Source organism: Plutella xylostella, chromosome 26, assembly GCF_932276165.1.
Source record: "Plutella xylostella chromosome 26, ilPluXylo3.1, whole genome shotgun sequence".
Lineage (NCBI taxonomy): Eukaryota > Metazoa > Arthropoda > Insecta > Lepidoptera > Plutellidae > Plutella > Plutella xylostella.
Window position 1 is genome coordinate 1,743,928 of NC_064006.1, and position 25,044 is coordinate 1,768,971.

The window sequence follows — 25,044 nt, forward strand, 5'->3', positions numbered from 1 at the left end:
CTAAGGGTGACATAGTCACTATGTGTACCAAACCCTTAAAATAAAGAATTTAAAAAAAACAGAAGGCCTAACAGGGCCACGAAAATTTGATATGGCTCGGCTAAAAATAGCCTTGTACATTTTCAATTAACTGAACAGACAAACCCGTCGAAACGTCCAACACCCCTTTTATCCGTTGTGGTCGCGGCTAGATTAATGACCAAACAAGTCGCCCGACTAGTCGAGTGTTCATTCAAAATGCGCATCATACAGTCATAATATTCGCAGTATTTGGCAGTATCGCGAGCCACTACGGCCGACTTTTGAATTGGGAGAACGGCACAAAAAAGTGAAAGCACCGACAGAGACACAGCTAGGCGCGTGCCTGGAGAGTGAAAGGGATGCAAGATGTGACGTCACAACGTCGGAAGAGGCGATTAGAAACGGAACTGGCTTCGGCGATAAAAGATTTATTGTGATAGTCGAGACAGGATGAAATAAAAACCTAGTATTTGCCTACCCGTTCAGGAGAAACGTTAAACGCTGCGTGTCAAGAGACTGTGTCTTATGGTAGGCAGCTTGACAAACGTCTTATGACTTTGTTAAATTCCGTTTTAAACACCCCTTAAATTAGCTTTTTCCTTATATAGTTAGTGATTTAGCCCATTTGCTTAGCTATCATCATCTTCTGCCAACAATCGGTGACGTAGACCACACTCTGTTCTCGGTCTTCTTCATACTTATCGTTCATGTCCAGCTTAAACATTGTTAATTGCTAATGCTTGGAGGTCGTAAACCCACGAAATTCATGCCATGATTTCTGAAAAAAAAAACAAATCAGTCAGGTTAAAGCTGAATGAAAAAAGTTACTGAACTTTTCAGACAACACACACATTCCATTGCCATTTGTTTAACAGAATAGGGTCGAACGGTAAAACACTGAAAACACTATGATTCATCAATTCATAATACACAAGCGGTATACGGTACAGTCAGCAAGACAAATACAGTGACCAGGATCTGGCTGTAAAATATCCTTGCTATTTCAATAATATCTTGCTTTAAATCTGAGAACTCAGGGTGTAAAGTTTCTTGCGATTGTGATTGGTTATCTTGATTAATTCTCTTCACATCCGTTACTGACTGAATAAGGCAATACCTCCTAAAATTGCGTTTTGGAAACTTCCCTCTGTTGCTGACGGTACTGCCGTATCGCCAATGAACGCTGATGATTAATGCAATTCAATTTGTGCGTTTCGAACCAGGCCACATGTTAAAGTTTATCGGTTAAATCACTGAACAGTTAGGTATAGAACACACTCGCGAAAAATAAAACCGTTCCAGTCAATGACATAGCACCAAAATACTCCAAATGTAATCGAAATTAAACTAGTATAATTACGCCAAGGAGCGCCACAACGCTCTGTCCTCTGCCTACCTCATCCAGTCGCTCTGGTCAGCGGGCCGGAGGGCGTCCCACGCTATGCCTGCCTGCTCGTGGTTTCCACCTGAGAACACATTTTACGGCTCAGGAATATATTATGGCTAGCCCACTGACACTGCAAGTTGCAGATTTCAAAAAACTGTGTCGGTTTCCTCAATCTACATATTACGAATTTATAATATGCGGTAATAGCATGAGAACTTTATAACTTCCGTACCGTAGTAACCAGCTCAGCACCTCTGTAGGTCAGTGAGACAGAAATTTAGTTAGACGCGATATAAAGAACACTGAAAATGTGCGTTATTTTCATTTGTTAGTCGTATACCTCGAAATCAAAAAATCCTTGTAGCTTTTCACCTATTCGCATTTCACCTCGATAGCGTTTTTTGTTGTAGCGTATAATATCGGTAGTATATTTCGTTACTAGCATATATTTTTAACAGATTTTTACAACAGTAGCAAATTTTTATGTAGCATGTATTATCAATAGCTTATTTATTAAGCTGCATATATTTTGAATAGCAAGTAAGTATTTTATGTCGTATCTTATTTGGGTCGCATATTGTTGTAGTGTAAAAGAAATATCGCGATATGTACCTAATATTGCATAACAAACAAATATCTATCAAGGTGAAAAGCGACTACAGTGAAGGCAGGCAGGAAAGTAAATCTACTATGATTTTTTCAGACAATTGTCAGTAGTGATCAAAAATTATACTACAAGAATAAAAATCTATTCAGAAATTTTGATATCGCGGCGAAATGCGAATAGGTGAAAAGCTACAAGGATTTTTTGATTTCGAGGTATACGACTAACAAATCGTTTTCCAGATTATCCTCTGTTATTACACCTTGTCCGCAATCTCTTTGTTTCTCTAAAACGTCACTAAAATAGGATGACTGTGCCAAAATTGGGAGGCGACCGAACGGATTGATTACAGAGAAACCAATTCTGGGCAAAAAAAATTAAACCGCTGTTGTTGACCGATCTCACTCTCTCCGGTCGCCGTTACAATTGCTACATGCAAACGTAGCGTGGGACTCCCTCCAGCCCGCTGGACCAATCCTAACTAATATTATAAATGCGAAAGTAACTTTGTCTGTCTGTCTGTTTCTCTTTCACGCCAAAACTACTGAACGGATTTGAATGAAATTTGGTATACATACGGTCTAGACCCTGGGAAAGAACATAGGCTACTACTTGCTTTATGACTGACTATATTGGATAATTCAAGAGAGCATACTGTTTATAAGGGCAGCTCCATAATGACCTATAGACCGATGACGTGGAAGGGAGGCAGTGCCAAAATTGTAGGCAACCGAGTAGAGTGATTAAAGAGAAACCAACGTTGCGGCAAAAAACAATAAGTCACAGTTGATTGGCCGGTCGCCTGCACTCTCTCTGGTCGATGTCAGGCGTGGATTAAAAATATGCGAACTAGATGGAGCGTTAGTGCAAAAGAAACTTCGGGACAAATAACACCCCTATCTTCTACCATTGAGCGCTTATTTCGAATTAAAGCAGTTAGAAGATTTGTGACTTTATTTATTGGTTTCTATCAATGGTTGTGATGAAGTTGAACTTAAAACGGTTTCAGTGCAAACAAAATGAAAACATTTTATTGGTTTATTTTCGTAACACCATCCTGTTCGTATATTATTATTATTAGATGTCATTGTAGCGGCTACGGGATAAGAGGATCCATTGTACAGTTGCAGAAGTCTAATTTACTTTATAGCTGAAATCATCTGATATTAATCGCATTGTTAATGATTGACGAGCTATTGAGGCGAATCTTACACTAAACCGTTATTCAAATACAGCGCGTTTCAGATACACTCGGTTTTACGAATCAAAAAGATACTGAAACATACCTAGTTATAGTAACTATTTAACTAGATAAAGCCAGCCATACACTGCAACACGTATACAATTTAAATCCGGACATAATCCACGCTTGTTCGATTAATCCGCAGTTTAAGTAAAGGGAAAGTTATCAAGGCGACACGACCAAAATAAAACATGACGCATTCATGTCTCGCTCTACTCGGTCGGATTGTTATTGTCACGGTGTTATGCGAAAAATAAGGGTGTTATAAGATTTCTGTGTGTAGGCATTCTAGTGCAGAAATTTTCTTCTTTCAGCCTTTATGGAGTTTAGGGCTACAGATTTATCTCTCCACGTTTCCACCGACTCCTACACTTCCTTGTTGTGTTTCCACAACGTAGCGCATAAGTGATGAACTAAACTTCCCTCAATCCCTCAATCTGCTCAATATTCCAACCAAAATCAGATCTGAATCTATCCATAAGTTTCGAGTTTACAGATGCGCGCACAAATACAAGGCAAACCAATAACACCCCACCTTTTGGGGTTTAAAAAGGCTTCGGGGGTTGATATTCGAAAGTACTTCTCGTCCCAATCACGTGTCTGAGTCGCATAAGAGGGGCGCCGTTCATAATTGAACGAATTTAACTTGCAAATGCGCCACCAATAAATGTTAGGTAACGCCCGCAACTGGGTAAAATGCTACGCGGCTCTGGAGGGTTACTCTATACTGACGAAAACCGAACGAACGAGAGCTGTCGTGCAATCGGCACGTTTAATACAACGAAATAAAGTCGTGCCTGGCGTAGCAGCGCTACGAAACTTCGTTTGAACGGCGTATATAGTGACCCCCTGTGCTGTCTGTGCCAGAAAGGAGTTTTCTAGAACTTGTACATGTAAATGTCCATCCTCAGATAAGGTAGGCTAACTGTTTAAGTAAATATAGTTCTAGAATTATCTGCGTGCGGCATAAAACTGACAAACCGTTTTAAGTTCAACCTAATCACACTATCTAGATTCTAGATCGTATAAAAATATAATTGTTCACATTTGATCATAGTGCGAAATGCGTCCTGATTAATAAAAAAAACCGGCCAAGTGCGAGTCGGGCTCGCGCACAAAGGGTTCCGTAGCACAATAACTTAACCAAAATTACAGTTAAATCAACCTATCTCAAAAACTATAAGAGATACTTTGATCAAACCAAAAATCGTTGAAAGAGTTAATTAGCATGCATCACCTCTATTTTTTTTAGAATTTTATACCCCGTAGTTATAAAAATAGAGGGGGGGGGACATACTTTTTACGACTTTGAGAGCTGATATCTCAAAAACCGTTCACTTTAAGAAAAATGTTTTTTAGAAAACACTATATCATTTTAAAAGACCTTTCCATTGATACCCCACACGGGTATGTACATCGAAAAAAAAATTTCATCCCTCAGTTACATGTATGGGGGGCCCCACCCCCAATTCTTTTTTTTACTATTTAGTGTCATATTTTTGTAGCGGTTCATACAACACATATTCCCATCAAATTTCATCACTGTAGTACTTATAGTTTCCGAGTAAATCGGCTGTGACAGACGGACAGACGGACAGACGGACAGACGGACATGACGAAACTATAAGGGTTCCGTTTTTGCCATTTTGGCTACGGAACCCTAAAAACGGCAGTTAACTTTAGTCGCGACGAATTACGACTATACTTTTCTTAGCATTGGCGTCCTTATGCTTATTAGTAGACATCACCTTATTGTTAAAGCCTTTACTGAAGGCTTCCAGTTAGATTATCTCGCAAAATAAGAACAACATTTGCGTCGATTACAGAAGCATGTCTAATTTCCTTGGCGATACCCTATTCAAGTAAACTAAGATTTTCAAAAGCGATATTGGATTTAGTTTACCTTCTGGACTTCTGGTACATGTACACAAGAGCGGAGAAACCAGGGGTTTTGATGACGTAAAAAAATATCATCCTTTCATTTGAGAGCTCTGGTTATCATGGAATACTTGGAATGCTGGCATGTCCCAAGGGTAATGTGTAAAGGAAACCATCGTGAGGAAACCGGCACAATATTCTAATGCACTTCGTAAATGCATTTAACTCATTCCAAGGCGGTAAACATACCGGTTATATATCAGATGGGCTTCAAAAGCGGCAGCTGGGAAGAGCCTATCTCGGCTTTTACAACATCCAGGCTTGCTGCTCCAATTTACACGGGGGCTAGGCTGGCTGAGCTGAAATTAGTAGGATGTATGTACAAAGGTTCCACTCGAGAGACCCACGTAAAGAAGCTTCACTCCCCCTCAAAATAGAATATAATAATGGTGGCTTGTTTTAAAGCTACTACACCTTTTACCAAAAAAACTTGTGTCGACTGTGATTTTATCGCTTTGGAACCGCTAGCGGCGTTACCCTGAATAAGGCAAGTGGCCAGTTACAGTAATGGCGCAACATTATTGTGCTATCGAGTCCATCGTTACAGAAAGACAATGAAGAAAAAAATATGCAAATACATAAAGGTCACATCTTGGCTATTTTACCTTCAAGTCATTTCCTAAAGCGTCCTTTCCTGGTATTGTGATGTGTTAGATTTAGAAATTCTTTACAGCAGGGTATGTAGAGATTACTTAGAGGCATGTTTATTTCCCAGGATAGTAGCGGAACATATTTTTACACGTATTTTCATAGTGTCATATCCAAAAAGATTCAAATCCAACTAATATTCACCTCGACCGGAAATAGAACCTGGGACTTTCAACTTAACATCCACTACCACTAACTACTAAACCACCGGATTATAATTTCACATTGGATCCTGAAGTGGGTGGCCTCGCTTCACTTAAATCGCCTATCACTAGTTCACTAATGAGGAGTTATTTCGTGTGTTTATCCAACTGATAGAAAAAAAACTCACATTAAATACATAATATATAGTACTATTAAATTGTATAGGCACTTACACATAGTATTTTATTAGGTATGTAGATCGTCTGGTTTGTATTTTATAAAACGTTCGGACTATTATTTTTACATAGTATGTTTAGTATTTATTAGCGTGGTCTGTCTTTATTTTCTTATTAAGAAAGGTGCAATGAACGCTGGTGCATTTCGTGCACGATTTTGTCACTTAAAATCCAAAAGGTTTCAAATATGCTGCTATATAAATAAGCTGCTTCTTTTTAATGCCTTGATTCTTTTTATGGGCCCTTAAAGTTAAAATTCATGGATGTTTACTTGCCCAGATTTTATATATTTTTTGCGGAAACTTTTGCTTATTAAATTCCAATTTAATCATGTGATATACATACAAATCGATATACTTACCTTAGCGTAGCTCTCTTTTATCCCGAAACACTTCTTCTTGGCTTACGACGCTTTGACAATGGGTGCGTCGTTGTTCTTTTGAGACCCTAGAGGCTTAGAGAGTCTCCCCAAATTTCCGCCACTCCTGGCTTTAACTGCATTTGGACTTGCTCGAGCTACGTGTGCTGTAAGCCATCTTCTATTGAAGGTTGGCCATCATCCTCAGTTCCTGATGGGTTACTCTATACTGACGAAAAACTAATGAACGAAAGCTGTCGTGCAATCGGTTAATACAAAACGTTTAATACTAAAAAGATAGAGTCGTGGCTCGCACAGCAGCAAGTTTCGGAGAACTTAGTTTTTCGTCACCCCCTTAGTGACCCCCAGTACCTCAAACCTCAACTGCCAAATCTGACTTCGCAACCTAGAGAACTCTATCTGACCCCTAACTGAACCTGACTCTTTTATTCCAGAGGGACGACCGCTCGCTGCTAGCGCAGTTCTTCTTCGCGGACGACGCGCTCAACATGGTGGCCGCCGAGCTGGACTCGTTCGACGGCCGCAAGGACCCTGAGAGGTGCACCACGCTCGTCAACCAGCTGAGACATGCACAGGTATGAAACAAGAGAAACCCTGAAACAGCGACAGATGCTAACTGACTAGGGTTTGTCTTAGGGGCAGAGGAAGGTAGCAGCAACAACAAATGGCGCTGTGTCCACCAATGACAGCGCCGTATTTATAGCAAAACGCGATATAGCGACCTTTATCTACGTCGATAGAGAACCCATGTAGTGGCAGCTGATACAGCTTATCAATAGTTATACCCTTATCGCGCAAGAGTTAGACTAGGGCTGGGCTTTAGGGACAGAGGTAGGTTGCTGCTACAACAAGAGGCGCTGTACAACATAGTGGCGGCCGAGCTGGACTCGTTCGACGGCCGCAAGGCCGACCCTGGACCCTGGAACAGCAAAGACCGCATATACCCCAAAGCGTGCGCTTCAAAACGCCTAATGTGTACAAGCTCTTATCGCGCAAGAGTTAGACTAGCATTTGTTTTAGGGACAGATGATACGTCAGAGGTAGGTTGCTGCATATTCAAAGACAATAAGTGGCGCTGTAGTGTGGTGATCCAAACTATTGATATGCCCAAACTATGGACCCTGAAACAGCTCATAAATAGTTATATATACTCTCATTGCGCAAGAATTAGACTAGGGTTAGGTTAAGGGGTAGGTTGCTGCAGGTGCAAGTACTCCTTTCTTTATACTTAGTAGGTATAGTTTATTAATATAATTGATTCAGAATGGATGGTCCCATAACGACTAAAATATGTACAGTCATCATTGTTTACAATGACTTTGATTATTGCAATAACATTAATCCTCCTCATTGCCATTCATCCTTGTACAGATACAGATAATAGGTATATATCACAATTATCTGTATCACACACGTTCCTCCATATCTATTGTTTATGCACTTATGAATCAGTCGCTGTCACAGATATGGATAGCCGTATCTTTATGTTATCTAAAAGGTAGTTTCTTAAACAATACATAATTTATATAGTTTTATTTTTGTCCCGAATCTTTGGTTAATTTATGATGATTTGGTAATTCAACATACAGCAGAGTCTGGAATCTAGAACATCTATGTTATGTTATTGTTCTGGTTAATTATTAATCACGGTATATTACATTTACCATTACTACCGTATTTATAGCGGTACATCATTGATGTGATGATCTCATGTCATAGTAAGTACGATATAATAATTATGTGCAATTCCATAATCTCAGATACATACCTATATAGCTATGTACCTCGCCCCTATACTATACAATGTATTAGTAGTTATCTGTGTCAGTCATGCGAACCATTCGAGAATGTAAAAATCCGAAGCATCGTCACAATAGGAATAGCAAATTTATTATGCCACAATTTCTGTGCAAAAATTTATGATCAAACGAACTTACCTGTACATAAGTGAAGTTCGATCCATAATTATGCGAGCAGCTTTATTCGATGCGATGTATAGTTAACATATTGTTAATAATATAGGTACATAAACCGAAATCTGAATGCATGCTTTCACTAAAATATTCCCAGTCAAATTCCCCATGCTGATAAAATGGACGATTTTGAATCTTAAAATATACGAAACAAGATCGCTACACAAAGTCCTAAGGACATAAGATGTGGCCATTTCCTTGATTATACAAAACTGCTTGTAGTTATTTCCTAACTACGGCCTTCCGTGGCTCCATTAAGGCAAATGAGCCAACATTATAAGTAGCGTATTTTGCCTATTTACTATTTATGTGTTGGACTAATTGAAAAGTATAAATAAACATTATTTACTTCATTCGCTTCAAGGATCACTGAGTTTACATTTGAAGCGCACAAATGTTTCTTTTGTATTTGTTGAAATTAGAAAACCGAGTATGAATAGGCATAATATAAGCATCGTAATTTAAATGATCAGTATATATATAAAATACACAAGTGGTGCACATACCGTTCCTAGTACACAGTTGCTTTCGAAAATGTGTTAAGTATCTTTACCAACATTCCTCCATTGTAGTCCAGTCAAGGAATGAGGTGTAGAGTGCGTTCAGAAACTTGTTCAGGGGGCTTAGGTTGTTAACATACCAAAAGTCCTGACTCCTAGGTGATGAGCGGGGGGGGAGGAGAGGGGGGTAAAGGTACGAATTTATGGTTTTTCGCTTATATCTCGAAAATGGTGCATCGCAGAGAAATATTTTCAAAGCATAAAATGGACTTCTTTAAATTACCTAAAACTTTTATATCATATGTATTTTTCTAATTCCTAACCGTTTTCGAGTTATTACCCTCGGAAAAAGTTAAAATTTACAAGAAAAATCTATTCAAAACATTCATAAACATTGCATCATATTTTCTAAACCGATTCATAAACGAAGTCATTCGGGGTCATTTATTGACTGGACTATTGCTGGACATAGGACTCTCCCAAGGAGCGTCACTATCCGTCTTCAGATTTCCTCTGCAGATAGTAATTGAGGTCCAGGAAAGTCACTCTATCTTCGCAAAAACGAAACACCAACCGTGCTACTCTTTGTACAACTCTAACTCTACCGTAGCCGGTAGTGGTTGGATGAGGAAGGCCGAGGACCGAGTGTTGTGGCGCTCCTTGGGAGAGGCCTATGTCCAACAGTGGATGATTATTGGCTAATGATGATGATTATATGACAGCTGTTTGAATAAAAAATTGAGTGCCGAGAAGAAGGCTGCGTTGGTGGTCTTCACTCTCTCCACTAGACGTTTTGTCTAACGGTATTATTAAACCTTCTCATCCCGTGCATTTGTTGAACTGTGCAGCGATCACAGGATTCGATACTACTACACAAACATATGGAAAAAGAACAGTATCGTCAACTGTCACTGTCAAAATTTAAGGCAAATTTGTCAGTTCCAAAAGTGACATTTGTTTTTTCCATACGTTTGTGTAGATTCGAAAATAGTATCGAATCCTGTGATCGCTTCACTGATGAACATAGCGATTGTTACGTCACACAATAACATCGTATGAGTCATCTGTGTTGTGGTCATGTGGCCGGGTGTATTCGCTGAGGCCACACGTTTCCAGAACTATCGTGATATCTCACTTATCGCACTCGAATCGACGATATGATCGGTATAGCAGCTATAATGTTTTTTTCTATTTATGTCACGACTAAAGGCAAATTAGATTTGAAGCTAATATTGCACGCATAGATTGCTGAAGTGTTAAATCTGGCCAGTCGGCAACAATCGCTATCTGACTAGCTTTCTTTGACAACCAACGGTAGCAAATCCTATTCCAGCAAAAGTGTTTGTCACCGACAGTAATAGAATCGAGGTACTTCATCTTCTCAAAGTGTAGGATTTAAAAAAAACACTTTGGAAAGCAGCTTTTGTGTATTTTCACTTATAAGCATCTTTAGACGTACCCCCATCGTCGACCATATGGTCCCAAAAGGGGCTACTCTGCCTTGAAAAATACAAAGTTTCGGACAGCTGCCGTGCGGCACGTTTAATGCGACGAGATAGAGTCGTGATTAGCACAGCATCGCTTCGAAATATCGCTTTTGTGAAGCTAGATAGCTCCTTGGAATATTATTATTATGTCATCGCATCGGTGGTATTGTCAAGCGATTTTGTGTCCTTATTTACAGATTTACCTGTTTTATATTCAATATGCTATATATCTATACAGGGTGTTGCAAAAGGGTATACTAAGCCGAAACCTACATGTGGAGCAAGCCCGAAACTGAAATCAGAATAATAGTATACCCTTTTTGCAACACCCTGTAGATTAACCAGGACCATAACATAACAGCATTTTTACTTGGTACAAGAAGTGAAATATGCTACATCTACATATATTGTCAAGGAAATCGATAGAATATGGGAGAAGTCAAATAAAAAAGGCAGTTTACTCGACAGTCCACTAGTAAAGGGCAGTATGGCTACTGATTTTGCCGAAGAATGCAAAGGGTTTTTACTGGAAAGTCACAACTTCAAGGTCCTACTCTATAACATTAGGAGCCACACGTGTAACTTTGCAAATTTTCTCGTATTACTAAAACGCCTGAATATTGTATATGACGTAATTGTTCTGACAGAATGCTGGCTTGGAAAAGATCCACATGTCAATTCTATCGATGGTTACTCACATTACCACTCTTCTGAATACATAAATCAGAATGGCGGAGTCATTGTTTATATAAAAAACGACTTACAAGCTAAAATTACTGAACCGCCAATTCTGGAAGCTGACTGTCTTAATATTGAGCTTTCGAATAATTTTACAATAATTGCACTATACCGATCACCTTCATTCAAGAACACGGATAAGTTTATTGAATCTCTAGACATCCACCTTAGTTCTTTTCAACAGAAATCAAACATATTGCTGATGGGTGATATAAATATCAATATTATGCCTGGCGGGGACGATAAGAATAAAAACGAATATCTCTGTACGACAGCTGCACATGGCTTAGCTCCAATAATTACTATACCAACTAGAAACGATAGGTGTATAGATCACATTCTTATTAAATCCAAAAGTAAAGCAGTAGCTCTCGTATGTAAAACCTCAATGTGTGATCATGATTTACCCATGGCTTTTATATCTACAAATAAAAAAACCGTGAACAGTAGCAAACGACAACATCTAAAAACAGACTACGAAGCGGTAGCGGAGGATCTAAAACAGACAGACTGGACTGACATTATTTCTTCACGCGACGTCAACGAGGCAACTAACAAGTTCTCAGTTTTAGTCAAAAACTCTATTGACAAACACACTAAACTAGTAACAGTTAGCCGCTCAAAAATTAACTTCAAACCCTGGATCACTCCAGGCCTAATACGCTGTATGGTCCACAGAGATCGATTGCATCTTAAAAGTAGAAAATCTCCTAACAACGCAACAGACAGACTCATATACACCAGATACCGTAATTTTTACAAGAATGTCCTGCGCAAAGTCAAAGCACAATACGAAAACAACCTGCTAAATGACTGCAAAGAACATCCAAAAAAGTTATGGAACGCAATTAAAACAATCTGTGAAATAACGCCAAAACATAATCCAGCTACTGAGATAATTTCAACTCAAGACAAACATGACTCAATCAACAAATGCAATGATCACTTTGCAACTATAGGCTCAGTCTTGGCTAGTAAAATAGTTTCATTAACTGGAAAAACGGAGATTGAACTTGCTGCCCTTGTGAAAAGTACATCTACCCCAACATCATCTTTCTTTTTTCAACCCACCGACCCTCAGGAAATATCTGAGTACATCAAGCAACTCAAAAATGAAAGCGCTCCGGGACTGGACGGCATTAAAAGCCCGCTCATTAAAATAATATGCAAACACATAATCGAACCTTTTGCGCACATTTGCAACTTAAGCCTGTCCAATGGCTGTTTTCCTGAGATTTGGAAAACTGCAACAGTCACACCTATATATAAGGCGGGTGACAAATCCTGTCCCTCTAATTACAGACCTATCTCACTACTCTCTTTACTCTCTAAACTACTCGAAAAAATTGCAAATAACAGACTCACCTCGTACCTAGAGCAAAATAACTTATTATCCGACATCCAATTCGGCTTCAGGCGGGGGCGCTCCACAGAGCACGCAGTCTCACAACTTCTAGACATTGTCACCTCTCACTTAGACAATGGGAGATGCTGCCTGGGTGCTTTTCTAGACCTAGCAAAAGCATTCGACACGGTATCGATAACTATTTTGACCCAAAAATTAGAAAACCTAGGCATAAGGGGACAAACTCTCTCATGGTTTAAAAGTTACCTTACCAACAGAAAACAGCTTACCAAAATTACTGACACTACAAGTGACCCATCAGCCATTAACTATGGAGTACCGCAGGGCAGCATTCTTGGGCCAACGCTATTCATTATTTATATGAATGACATAAGCAATGTCCTAACCTCCAACAAAGCCAAAATTGTATGCTATGCGGACGACACAGCTATGCTTTTCTCGGGAGACGATTGGGATGAGACATATAGACAGGCAGAGATTGGCCTCACTCAAACTGCAACTTGGCTTTCACATAATCTCTTGACCCTCAACATATCTAAAACAAATTATATATGTTTTCATAAAACTAAAGCGTCTGCACCCGATCCAGCTCTTAAGTTAAAAATGCATATGTGTCAACATCAACTACAACCCTGTTCTTGCGAAACTATCCAAAGGCTATCTTCCTTAAAATATCTCGGAGTAATCTTGGACGAAAAAGTGAACTTTAATAAACACATAGAATACACCTCTGACAGAGCAAGAAAGCTAATTCATATTATGCGCTTACTCCGCAACGGTGCAGAGTTAGATACTCTTCGTAACGTATACATGGCACTCTGTCAATCAGTCCTAGGATACTGCATCACATGCTGGGGTGGAGCGTCTAAAACAAGTATGTTAATATTAGAAAGAGCGCAGCGGTCCATACTGAAAGTAATGCTCAAAAAGCCGAAACGGTATCCCACAACTCAAATATATGCCGCCTGCCAAGTGCTAACAATGAGACAACTATTTATTTATCGCACATGTCTACAAGTACACCGCAATACAATTAACTCCACGGACTATCCCATTCTTTTATCCAAAAGAACATTTAAATTGCCCGTACATGCCACAAACACAAGGTTCGCTCAAAGGTTTCCCAATTTTCTTCGCCCACATACATACAACAAAGCTATAAAACACTGTAGTATGAATAATGCTACAATGAAGGAGGCAAAGGATACCATGAAAAAATGGCTCACTGGTTTGAATTATGACCAAACTGAGGACATTATTTGTATAACGGAATGACCTTGAAACCCTTTATAGGACCGTTCCTACCTGTGTAATAATCTGGAGTAAGTACATATACTTTGCTTATCTATTTATAAACTTATATTTTATATATATTAACTAATGTTTATTTGACTTTATTTATCCTTAACTATTATATATATTTTTTCCTATAAGAACAAAGTGTACAAAGTGTACAAGCGAGCCTAAATTCTATCCTACATTCTGCTTAACTTAGGTTTTAGGTTTTAAGTTTAATTTGGTTAGTTTAAAATCTAAATTGTTAATTAATGTCATTTAATGGTCCATAATTTTATTATAAAGCCACCTAACGAATACCTGACCAAACAATACAAATAACCTGCCTACCGTCCCCCACGATACGGGTTGTACCTAGTGTAGGGGACACTGTCAACACTATATAGATCAACTCCTCACCAAATTATTGTAACCACCAGACTATTGTAAAAACGTTTTATCGGTGCCAATAAATGATTTTTATTTATTATTTTATTTTTTTAGTATACTTCCTAATTAACATACCATTACGTATCCACAATTACAAAACTCACCACATTCGTATCGTAAAATCGAGATAAGATAACAATATTTTTGTAAGCGAAAACTTTCAAAACATGAGTTGTACCTACGAAATAATGTAAATTACATTGTAATGCTATGTGAAAGCTGTTATTAAATCATTAACAAAGTTGATAAGCACTTGTCGACAGAGTTAACGGGCATCTTATATTTAATCAAGACATAGTACACAAACTTAGGTAATTATTTATGTGAAATACGCTTGTAACTTTCGAAAAATTGGATGGGCAGATTTTACATCCCGGCTCAACAAGAGGAGTTTATTAGTTAGGTATATGTTTAGTATCATCGCCTTATTGTATCGATGACAATCTAACAAAGTCGCTAAATAATAGGTAGGTAGGTACGTTTCAATATTAAACCTTTCCCGAGGAAAAGGCTACACCAATTTGTATAAAATTTGGTCGGTAGGATGCTTGCATACGGATTAACACAGGTTTATTTATCCCAGAATTCCCACCGTAAAACTAAAATAGCTTATTTATTATAATTTATGATAAAAAGGGGCCTACTTAGTAAAGGCACGTGTAAGGACCCTGACTTTGCGGCAGACATTGCGCCAGTGCGTCCTGTCTGTTCCGTCGTACCCTTGACCTTGTGGGGGGTAGTGGAGGGAGAATTAGGACTTTGCTACCCTGGATTTACTATTTTAAGGCATACAAGACACATTTGCATACAAAGCTTCCTGTACGTGGCTCTCTCGAGTGGAACTTTTGTTCATGTCTCCTTAATTTCAGCTCAGCCAGCCTAGCTCCCGAGTAAACTGGAGCAGCAAGTCTGGGTGTCGCAATAGCCGCATCCCCTTGTTCTTCATACGTTACCATCCCTATCATGTGTGTACGCTCACTGTCATGCAGTCTCGGCAAGCAACAAGCATGCTAGTTACTCTTTCATTTTACACGCATGTTTGACCCCTTCAACGTATGCCTTCGCTCGAAAGGTGAGGAAACCTGAAAATATAGATATGAACTAACCCGCAGTGCATCTGTGTGGTAGGAAGGGAAATGGTGCAAGCTTAGGAAGGCAGTGCAGGCTTAAAAGAAATATGGATAAAAGGTCCTCCCCATTCGTGTGAGCCAAGTTCAGGTACTTTCATCGTCACATGGCACATAATAATATGTAGCTGATATTATGATATGAATAAGGCGATTTTTTTTAATCTATAGACATATGTATTACATGTGTATGTTATGTTTTTATTTACCAATAACCAGGGCCCAGGACCGAATCTTCTTGCATGCAATCCGGTTATGTTGTAATGCAGTAAGTATTGTTCAGCCTTCAACAAAAACATGGTTCGAATAACCTTATAAGGGCAGCGATGACCGTTAAGACTGTTTAAGTGATAACAATGTAAAGAAACTTAATTATGTAATAAGGTTTATTTGTGTCTCGACTGAATAAGAGGGATAATATGTAATTCTGTTGGACAAGTTGAACTTATAACAACCACGGTTTTGGTTAGGGGTTAAAAAGTAGGGGAGTATACGTTGATTACTAGTAGGTGTCCTATAATAATAGTCTATTACCTAATATTCGACCTAACTCAAGGGTGGGCTAAAATGCCCATTTACGACCCTTATGCCACCAATAAACTGTTTAATTTATTACGCTATGTTTTAATTACATAAGGTGTTATAACTGCGTTGAGTGATGACCGTCTGCCATGCGAACTGTTTATAAATAGCTTAAATACAGTCGACCACATGAATATGTGTACAATTTAAAAAAAAACGCAACTTCACAAACCACCAATGAGATAAGTGACGGCTTCTGAATTATATGATTTTGATAAGGTACAAAAGTTTGATGATAATTATGTAATCGATTCACTGTACACAAAGTTAATAAATAACCTCAATAAAATTAGCTTAACCTATAACCTTGAAATATTGACTGTTGCTATCGGCAAGGCAGTTAGGCACAGGGAAAAAGGAAAGGGGTCATCTGAAGTGTCAACCGCTAACCAGACTGGCTAATCCCTTCACGGTGACAAACACCAGATCTGGACAAAGTTTAGCCCCCATCATGCTAAGAAAGACTATACAGGGTGTTGCAAAATTGGTATACTAAGCCGAAACCTACATGTGCAGCATGGTATATCTAAGCCCGAAACTGAAATCAGAATTTGGAAATTCGCGAAAAAAAATTTCATTTTCCAAAGTAAAAAATCACGTTACCAACAAAGTTTATATGGAAAACGTAAAAAAAAATTCGCGAATTTTCAAATTCTGACTTCAGTTTCAGGCTTAGATATACCATGCTGCACATGTAGGTTTCGGCTTAGTATACCCTTTTTGCAACACCCTGTAGACACTAGCAACACATTTAGTACGGCAAAAGTATAAAGTGGTACTATGCTATACGTACCTAGTGTCAGGTTTTGTGTGCACAGTGGCAATGCCGATATCAATACAAAGATACAAAGTAATACAGTTGTAGAGGGATATCTAGTTCCAGATTAGCCTCGGAAAGAAAGTTGTTAGTTATAGTTATTGTGATAAGTGAAAGTTAACTTTAACATAGTTCTCTAAAGATAGTTCGAATATTAGGTTTTACCTTTCCACTAGAGATGCGTGTGGATGCGTATAGCTAGTTCGCTACAATCTCTACGACCGACTGTGTCATATCGGCAAAATACTCGTATTGTCAGGAATGAAGTGTTCATAGGGCAATATGAAACACATTGTTCTCATTCTTTTACAGCATGTACAGTGTGTTGTTTTTCAGACCCGACAAACTTTAAGAGTGGATTCAATGTAATTTCATTGAGAAAAACCCCCATATGTGGGGTGAAATCTCAATATTCTAGAAATGGCGGCCATTTTAAAGTTGCTTTGAACTTTTTTTATGTAACTTTTAAGCAGTTGTGGATATTTTTATTGGATAGAGATGACTTTTTGCGAATAATTAAATTTAAACGCATTTTATTTCATGTCCGTAAGGCGTTTAAATCTCGAGATATGATTTTCTAAAAGAAGAAGAAAATCTACATATGGAGGTTTTTTCTCGATGAAATTACTCGTAGAATCCACCCTTAAAGTTTGTCGGGTCCGAAAAACAACACACTGTATATCTGGCACCCTCGTGCTCGCTTATGTATCTGTGAGCACACGCGTTAAACGTATGACATCCATTTAGTTATCGGGGGTTTAATATTTGCTTTCATTGGGCGTCGAGTGCTGCGACCCTTGACCCAGTAAAAACTTTTGATATGATACGTAATGGTCAGTTACTACGTTTGGTGATGGTCAACAAACTATCAAAATATTGGCAATCCTCTACTACACATACTGGATGTGATTTGACCTCAGCGAATGCGAATAATTGAATCTTTGATTTTATTCAAAGAGGTATCAATATTGCGTAATAATCTTAGCCAATAATATAATATGTGGGGACATCTCACACACGGCGATTCGACCACAAGCTAGACAGAGCCTGCAATATGGGTATCGGAAAGCTGATAATATATCTACACTGGCACATAGATAGATACTGCTTCCACAGATGCCTGTTCGTGGTCTCCACTCGAGAACTCATCCACTCCATCCAACAGACATAGGTTCTTCGGCAAATATGACCGACCCAGCACTGCCACTTCAACTAACAGACGTAGCGAATCGTTTATGGCCAATCATAAGGAAACTAGACCCGGAAGACAGTTTATTTATATTACTTGATGAATATTTTGCCAATGCCCTTTTCCTTATTAAAGCCTTTTGCCCATAGCGCGGTGTCAACGTTTCCTAGTTGGAAAATTACCTACTCGTCGATTGTAAACAAAACAATCAATAAAATGTAGGGTATGATGGGGAATCTAATTCTTCTAAGGGCCTGTTCCACAATGTCTGGTTAGTGGCTACCTGTCGGATAAAATACATGCTGTCACTCTCTGTCATTATTTTTTAGACAGTGACAGTATGTATTTTATCCGACAGGTAACCACTAACCAGACATTGTGGAACAGGCCCTAAGTATTGCTTGTACTAGTTATTATCTGTGGTATTGCGAAGAAGTTTAGCTGTGTTTTGATGGAATAATTTAACACTTCATGTGTAAGTCATTAGCTGTGGCTATAAGAGATGGTTAAAAACCCCATTTACCTCACCTTTTTAACCCCTGATGAAGGTTAAGTTAGAGGCGGAGATGAGGAAAGGAGAGTAATTTGTAAAAAACATACGTTTTTCAGTTTTTTATTTATTTATACGATGAATCTTAATTCATTTAACTTTAACTTTAGTTGTTTAGCGACTCGATCAAGTGTTTTAGCCATGTTAACAATATTTGATGGTTCGTTTTGTTTTTAACTTCGATAAGGTAAAAAATAATTAACTAACCTCAAGCAGAAGCTTGTGCTTGAGGTTCTACAAGATTACTATTTGAATGTATATATTCAATGTAATCTTGTAGAATCTCCTGAAAATCGCTCGCTCTTAGACAGTATACTATACAGCTTTAAGCTGACATGCTTAGTTGCAAGACTCGCAAGTAAGCACTCTTAACGTGGCCATTCTTATCTCTTGGCAACTTTATATGCAAACTCATGTTGTTGGCTTCTTGCCACACTTTATACATGTGTGTCTCATTGCAAAATGACAAAAAAATTGCAGGATATGTTTCAAAATTCCTTCTAGTCGATAAAAAATGGCCTATTGTGCCTATTCCATTTCTTATCTGTCACGTGATAAGAAAACGTGATTGTTTTCGAAATGTTTATGTATGTAGGAATTTGGCTTACTGCACTCATTACTGTTAATTGAAGGAACCATTAGGAATTCGTGAGGGCGTGGTTTACATACTCAAGATAAAAGTCTATATTCGGTGAAGGTAGAACTTTTTGTCCTAGATAATTCTTTATTGCACACCAACAGAAGTTTTAAATAGAAATGCACAAATAAATATAAAATGCTCCACAAAATTTTTCCCAATCTATCTCTACTTTCGTGTACAATATAAGTATCTCTAATTTGTATTTAAAATGGCTGGACCAATTTTGTTGAACATCGATGTGTAAGAAAGGGCCTTAATCCATGCCGGCTGAAACGTTTCGCAGCTATGTGGAAAGGATACATACACAAGTGTCAAACGTAGATCACCCCTCTTTTCCGGTCGGTTAGTCGTGGCGTAGGAAAGCAGTGCGTTACCGATGTGCACTGTAGCAGGTACACGCAAGATTTCCACAACCTGTGGGCCTACCACGACTTCAGTAGTAGGGCATAATGAATACGATATAATACATAGAACCTCACATCACAATTTTGTGCTCATGTTACTAAACATCTTATAAGTAGGTACGTATAATATACTACTTCTATGGTTTATTAGTTATTACGCAAAAGTTAATATAAAAATCGATCACCCTGATTGCTATCCTCATTGACTTAAGTACTTACATTTTTTCTTACCACGGTCAGGCAGATTGTGCTGTTAGAAAAAATAGTAGGAATTGCATTGAATATAATACAGCCTCGTTCAAGACTTGAACCTAGAAGCTTCATCATGACTACCACATCAATGATCGTTGCACTTTCGATACAAAACTAAACTCATGGTAGCCCCCCCGACCCACTCGCGGTTCGCTTATCGACATCGACGTTGAGCAACCAAGGTCTCTCTCTGTCCCTGACTTTGACACACATCACTGTTGCACTAAAACCACCCTTATAGCCGTCGCGGTAAGGGCTACGGGATTGACACAGATCAATGAGTGCAGTCGCACTATAATCTCCCTTATTACTGAAGCTGTAAGGGCTCGGTTAAGTGTGTCGGGGATTGACACGGATTGTGGCCTAGTGCGTGTTGTGGGGTCACTCTACATGACGAAAAACTAATTTTTGGGGCGAGCCACGACTCTATCTCGTTGTAGTAAACGTGCCGATTGCACGACAGCTCTCGTTCGTTTGTTTTTCATCAGTATAGAGTAACCCTCCAGCCCTTATTTGCAAGTACCAGTTTTATTTGGGACATCGTGTGGCTGTGACACTAATTAACGAAAATACTTTTAGTTAAATGCTTAGATAATCGATATACGGACAAGATGGTGTGTCACATACAAAAGCTATGCAAAATAAATATAACAAGAAATTACCTATGTTTTTTCTGCTAAATGTCTAAATGTCTTCCTATTATTATCTTTTGTATGTGGCTAGTGCCTATGGATGTCAAACATAATATTGCAGATATATAGTTTTATATAAGCCATTAAATACGTGTAACGTAAATAGATAGGTATCAGTTCATTTACCTCCAAGGACTTAATTTTATCATACATGTGTAAAGAAATGCAAATATCCATGTACAGGTGTGTAAAGAATATATTAAATATACTTAAGCATAACACTGACTTTGTAATGTAACAATTGATATGAATAATGTTATAGCGATCTATAACTAGTACATATCGTTTGTGTATCATAATTATTGTATATATCGGTTATACCCTTCTACAATACACAATAGGCTATTCTATCCACAGACAGCGAATGAGGGCCGTATACTGAACATATCAGAAACATTCATCCATTTTTCCATTACAGCTCTCTCATAATGATATAAAATTACCTGAAAACCCAAAACTTCCCTCACACTTCCGTCATCTATCCATTTCGTCCGAACATCAACCTAAAACATAAAACGCCAGCTGAAAGCCAGCGTTGTGGACTTATTGTTCACATCACATGCTGAGCTGGTGCCTTTTTGACGCTCTGGACAGCAACCTGGTTGTGTGTTGTATTGTTTTATTTTTTGTAGGTATTTTATGTTTCTGCTGGCAGTGTGTCAAATAAAGTCAAAGTCAAATGTTTTGGTTAAATATAAAATTTTCTGATGAACGTAATTTTTTACAAACTACTCTCCGTTCGGACAAGGGGCTCTTCTGTCTTCTTTATCTCTTTTTGTCTTTTTGAGGGTTTCTTTATCACTATATCTTTATCATCTCTTCTCATTCCAGGACCGCGTGCTGAACATAACCAGCCAGATAATGGACCAGTTGCTGGGCTCGGAGCGAGTGGCGCGAGGGTTCCGCGTCAAGTTTCCTGAAGACGTGCTTCAGGATAATCTAGCTGGGCAGCTGTGGTTCGGAGCTGAGGTGAGCTCTTGTTGCGTTGTACAGAAGCTATTCCTGAATGTCTACCGTTGTTGGCTCCTGAGTCAACCCCCTTTTGGATTTCTTTACCAATTTGGCTACTACCTGTATATCGTAAGAGACTGCGTTGTGTGTCTACTAGCTAAGAGGTCAAGGAAGCCTACGGTTGCAGAGTAAAACATTACGACAGACATCAGCATCATCGGTCTACCTCACGACACGTGGGGGTATTATCGAGAAGCGTATATGTCTGAACGACCACAGAAGAGATAGCCAGAAGCAGGAGTCCGGTGCCTTGAAAGCCACTTAAGCATATAATTGCGGGTCCACAAACGGTTCAGGTACCAACTGTTAACATAAGACCGTCGCAGGACCGAAACAGTTGATGTACGTACCGTATAAGATATACATAATAAAGAAGCCTATACCCAAGAGGGGCGAATAAGGATTATGATACGCAACAATTTTTTATGTAATAAACTATTAATGTATTAACACGTTTAACCTTCTCTTTCCAGTGCCTAGCAGCGGGTTCATCCATCATGAACCGCGAAGAAGAATCAGCAGCCATGCGGCCTCTAGCCAAAGCGCTGACCAGGAGTCTAGAGACAGTCAGGTCTCTACTCAGAGAGCAGTGTCTGAGACCTAGAGGCATGGCGCTGTCTCAACACGATGATATGCTTCACGAGAGCTTGAGGATCTTTGACAGGTATGGGTGTCTCTTTCTAACGTAAATGCAATGTCTAACAGTGGAAAGGAAAGTACTAAGAGCTCCGAAACTGTTGGGAGGTTACTTAGAGAGCAGTGTGCCTCTATCTATATAAATCTCTTCCTCTATCTATGTATCTATCAAATAAGCGAGAATGTGCTGCATGAAAGCTTGAGGTTCTTTGAGAGTTATGGTTTGTCTCTTTTGTACAATGTAACTGTCTTTTTCTATCTAAAGATAAGGCAAAAGTACTAGGAGCTCCGAAACTGTCAGAAGGAAGAAGTTCCAGGTTGTTTGTGTCACCAGCAAACTTAAGAAAGCATCTTCCTTCTAAATAATTCCTACGAGATGCTACATTCTATATAAATAGCGGTGTTTTGGTGTATATAATCATCATTGTGATTATACATGTAACCGTAGGTAACTAAAGTGTTCAACAATAACTCTAACCTCAAATATTCGCACTTCCAGACTGTTCGCGGAATTCGAGCTGTTCTACGTAAGCGCAATGGTGAACGTCAAAACTCCGCACGAGTTTGAAGCGCAACAGCTGATCTGTGTGCTGTTCTCAGAGAGCCTGAGGCAAGCGCTGAAGCAGGGGCTGCTGACTCAGGAACAGGTATGGTTATTGAAGATTATGTGTTTGTCACTAAAGTCTGTTTTTTTTAAACCTCAGATGCTAAAACCCCTTATTCATAAAAAAGTTAGTGGACGCTTTAGCCCAACTTCCCAACCTTTTTTCCGCCCATCAGGCTCAACGATGTTGCTCTTAGAAGAGCTCATCAGTTTAGGTATCTTGGGCACGTGTTGACCGAGGACCTAAATGATGACGCGGACATGGAGAGGGAATGCAGAGCATTATCAGTCAGGGCGAATATGCTGGCCCGCAGATTTTCCCGATGTACACCTGCAATCAAAATTGCGCTTTTTAAAGCATACTGCACATCTTTGTACTCGGGAAGTTTGTGGGTAAAATATACCAAAAAGGCGTATAATGCTCTGCGTATCCAATTCAATAATGCATTTAGGGCACTGTTGCGGCTACCCCGCTTCTGCAGTGCCTCAGCAATGTTCGCCGAGGCACGCACAGACGGCTTCAATGCAATCTGGCGCAAGAAGTCGGCCTCTCTTTTGGGCAGAGTGCGGGGGAGCGGTAACAGTATCCTAAGTGCTATAGCACAAATAAATGACAGTCCACTTGTCTGGCAACTAGTCCTAAGAACAAAATTTGTTATAGTTATTAAGTAGATATTAGAATTGAATTTATTATTATTATTAGAATGTAAGTGTAAGTGTTATAAACCGTGTTTTTATATGGACAAATTGTCTGAAATAAATAAAATTATTATTATTTAGCTATTGAACTGTTTTGTCACTCTCTGACAGATAACAATTTGTTCTTTGACTTTGGGTAAATTCACAGATTCTGAACGGTTCATCAACAGTCGATTGTCCCGCCAATAGAACAATACGTCACTTAATAGACTTTGATGAACCTTTCATAATCTGTCAATTCACCTATTATCACAAATTTAACTCAATTTCCTCATCCAATTTCCAGGTGGACTCATACGACCCAGCCCTCATGTTCGCGGTGCCTCGTCTCGCCATCGTGAGCGGGCTGCTCGTGTACTCGCGCGGGCCGCTCAGCATCGACAAGCCACCAGGTTGGTTAATTATACAGGGTGTTGAAAAAGGGTATAATAAGCTGAAACGACATGATTCAGTGCAGCGAGCATAGGATTCGATACTATTTTCGAATCTACACGAAGGGTCACTTTTACCAAACGCTAAACGTATTATATCAATAATTTTTAATACATTTTGTACTAACTGACAGACGTATGACAGGCTACTAAATACGTTTAGCGTTTGGTGAAATTCCACCTAACATATGGAAAAAACAAATGTCACTTTTGGAACTAACTTTGCCTTACATTTTGACAGTGACAGTTGACGATACGCAACGTTAACGGAGGTTCGAAACTTGTGCTCACGACTTAGGACACTATTATGAATCTTTTTGAAATCAAATCATTTTTTTTCAAGACTTTAGATAATTAGCAAAAAATATTGATAATGAGATTTTATTTTCATGAATGTCCAAAATTTTTAGTTTTTTTTATCAGAACCCTTAGGTATACGACGACCCACTACAACTGACAGCCATTGCCAGGCCATCCTCCACATACCCATCTGGATCTTTCCGCCATTGCCTTCTTGCCTTCTGGGTCTCATACCTAATTCTATTCGATTCTATTCTTGTAGAGGGTACAGTTTCTTTACATGACTCTCTCTAGCCTGCCTAATAAGTATATTTCCCAATTCCAGAAGAGATGTCGGACATGTTCCGTCCGTTCCGCACCCTCCTGCACAAGATCCGCGCGCTGCTGTGGACGCTGTCGCGGCGCGAGCTGGCTGCATTATCGCGATTATTGTGCAGTAATGAAGACGCTTCTAGAGTCGCTACCACTACTTCAGGTGAGAGATGTTAAATACCAACGTCAATTTACCTAAATTCAAAGTAGTCGCTGGCTCAGATCCGGCTCGAGGGACCATTATGTGAGGAGCTGGATTATTTCATATTGGATTGTGTCTATAGACACCATTTGCAGCGCTTTTTGTGTATCTACACGCATAGAGCGATCTCTAATGCCGCGCTCTAGTATTGGGTCGACATATTGATGACAGATATATACGGTAACTATGACACTAGTATCTTTACTG

The 25,044-nt window shown here is 39.1% G+C and overlaps 1 protein-coding gene across 2 annotated transcripts in view; it reads left to right on the forward strand.

Annotated features, from left to right (window-relative positions):
* Positions 1-25,044, forward strand: part of LOC105393049 (lateral signaling target protein 2 homolog) — a 43,938-nt gene that overhangs the window by 2,388 nt on the left and 16,506 nt on the right. For both annotated transcript variants that reach the window (XM_048630505.1, XM_048630506.1), the window contains exons 2-7: positions 7,035-7,175; positions 21,474-21,611; positions 22,127-22,317; positions 22,789-22,936; positions 23,879-23,984; positions 24,649-24,798. In XM_048630505.1, the coding sequence (XP_048486462.1) occupies positions 7,035-7,175; positions 21,474-21,611; positions 22,127-22,317; positions 22,789-22,936; positions 23,879-23,984; positions 24,649-24,798 (874 nt within the window). The remainder of the gene's footprint in view (positions 1-7,034; positions 7,176-21,473; positions 21,612-22,126; positions 22,318-22,788; positions 22,937-23,878; positions 23,985-24,648; positions 24,799-25,044) is intronic.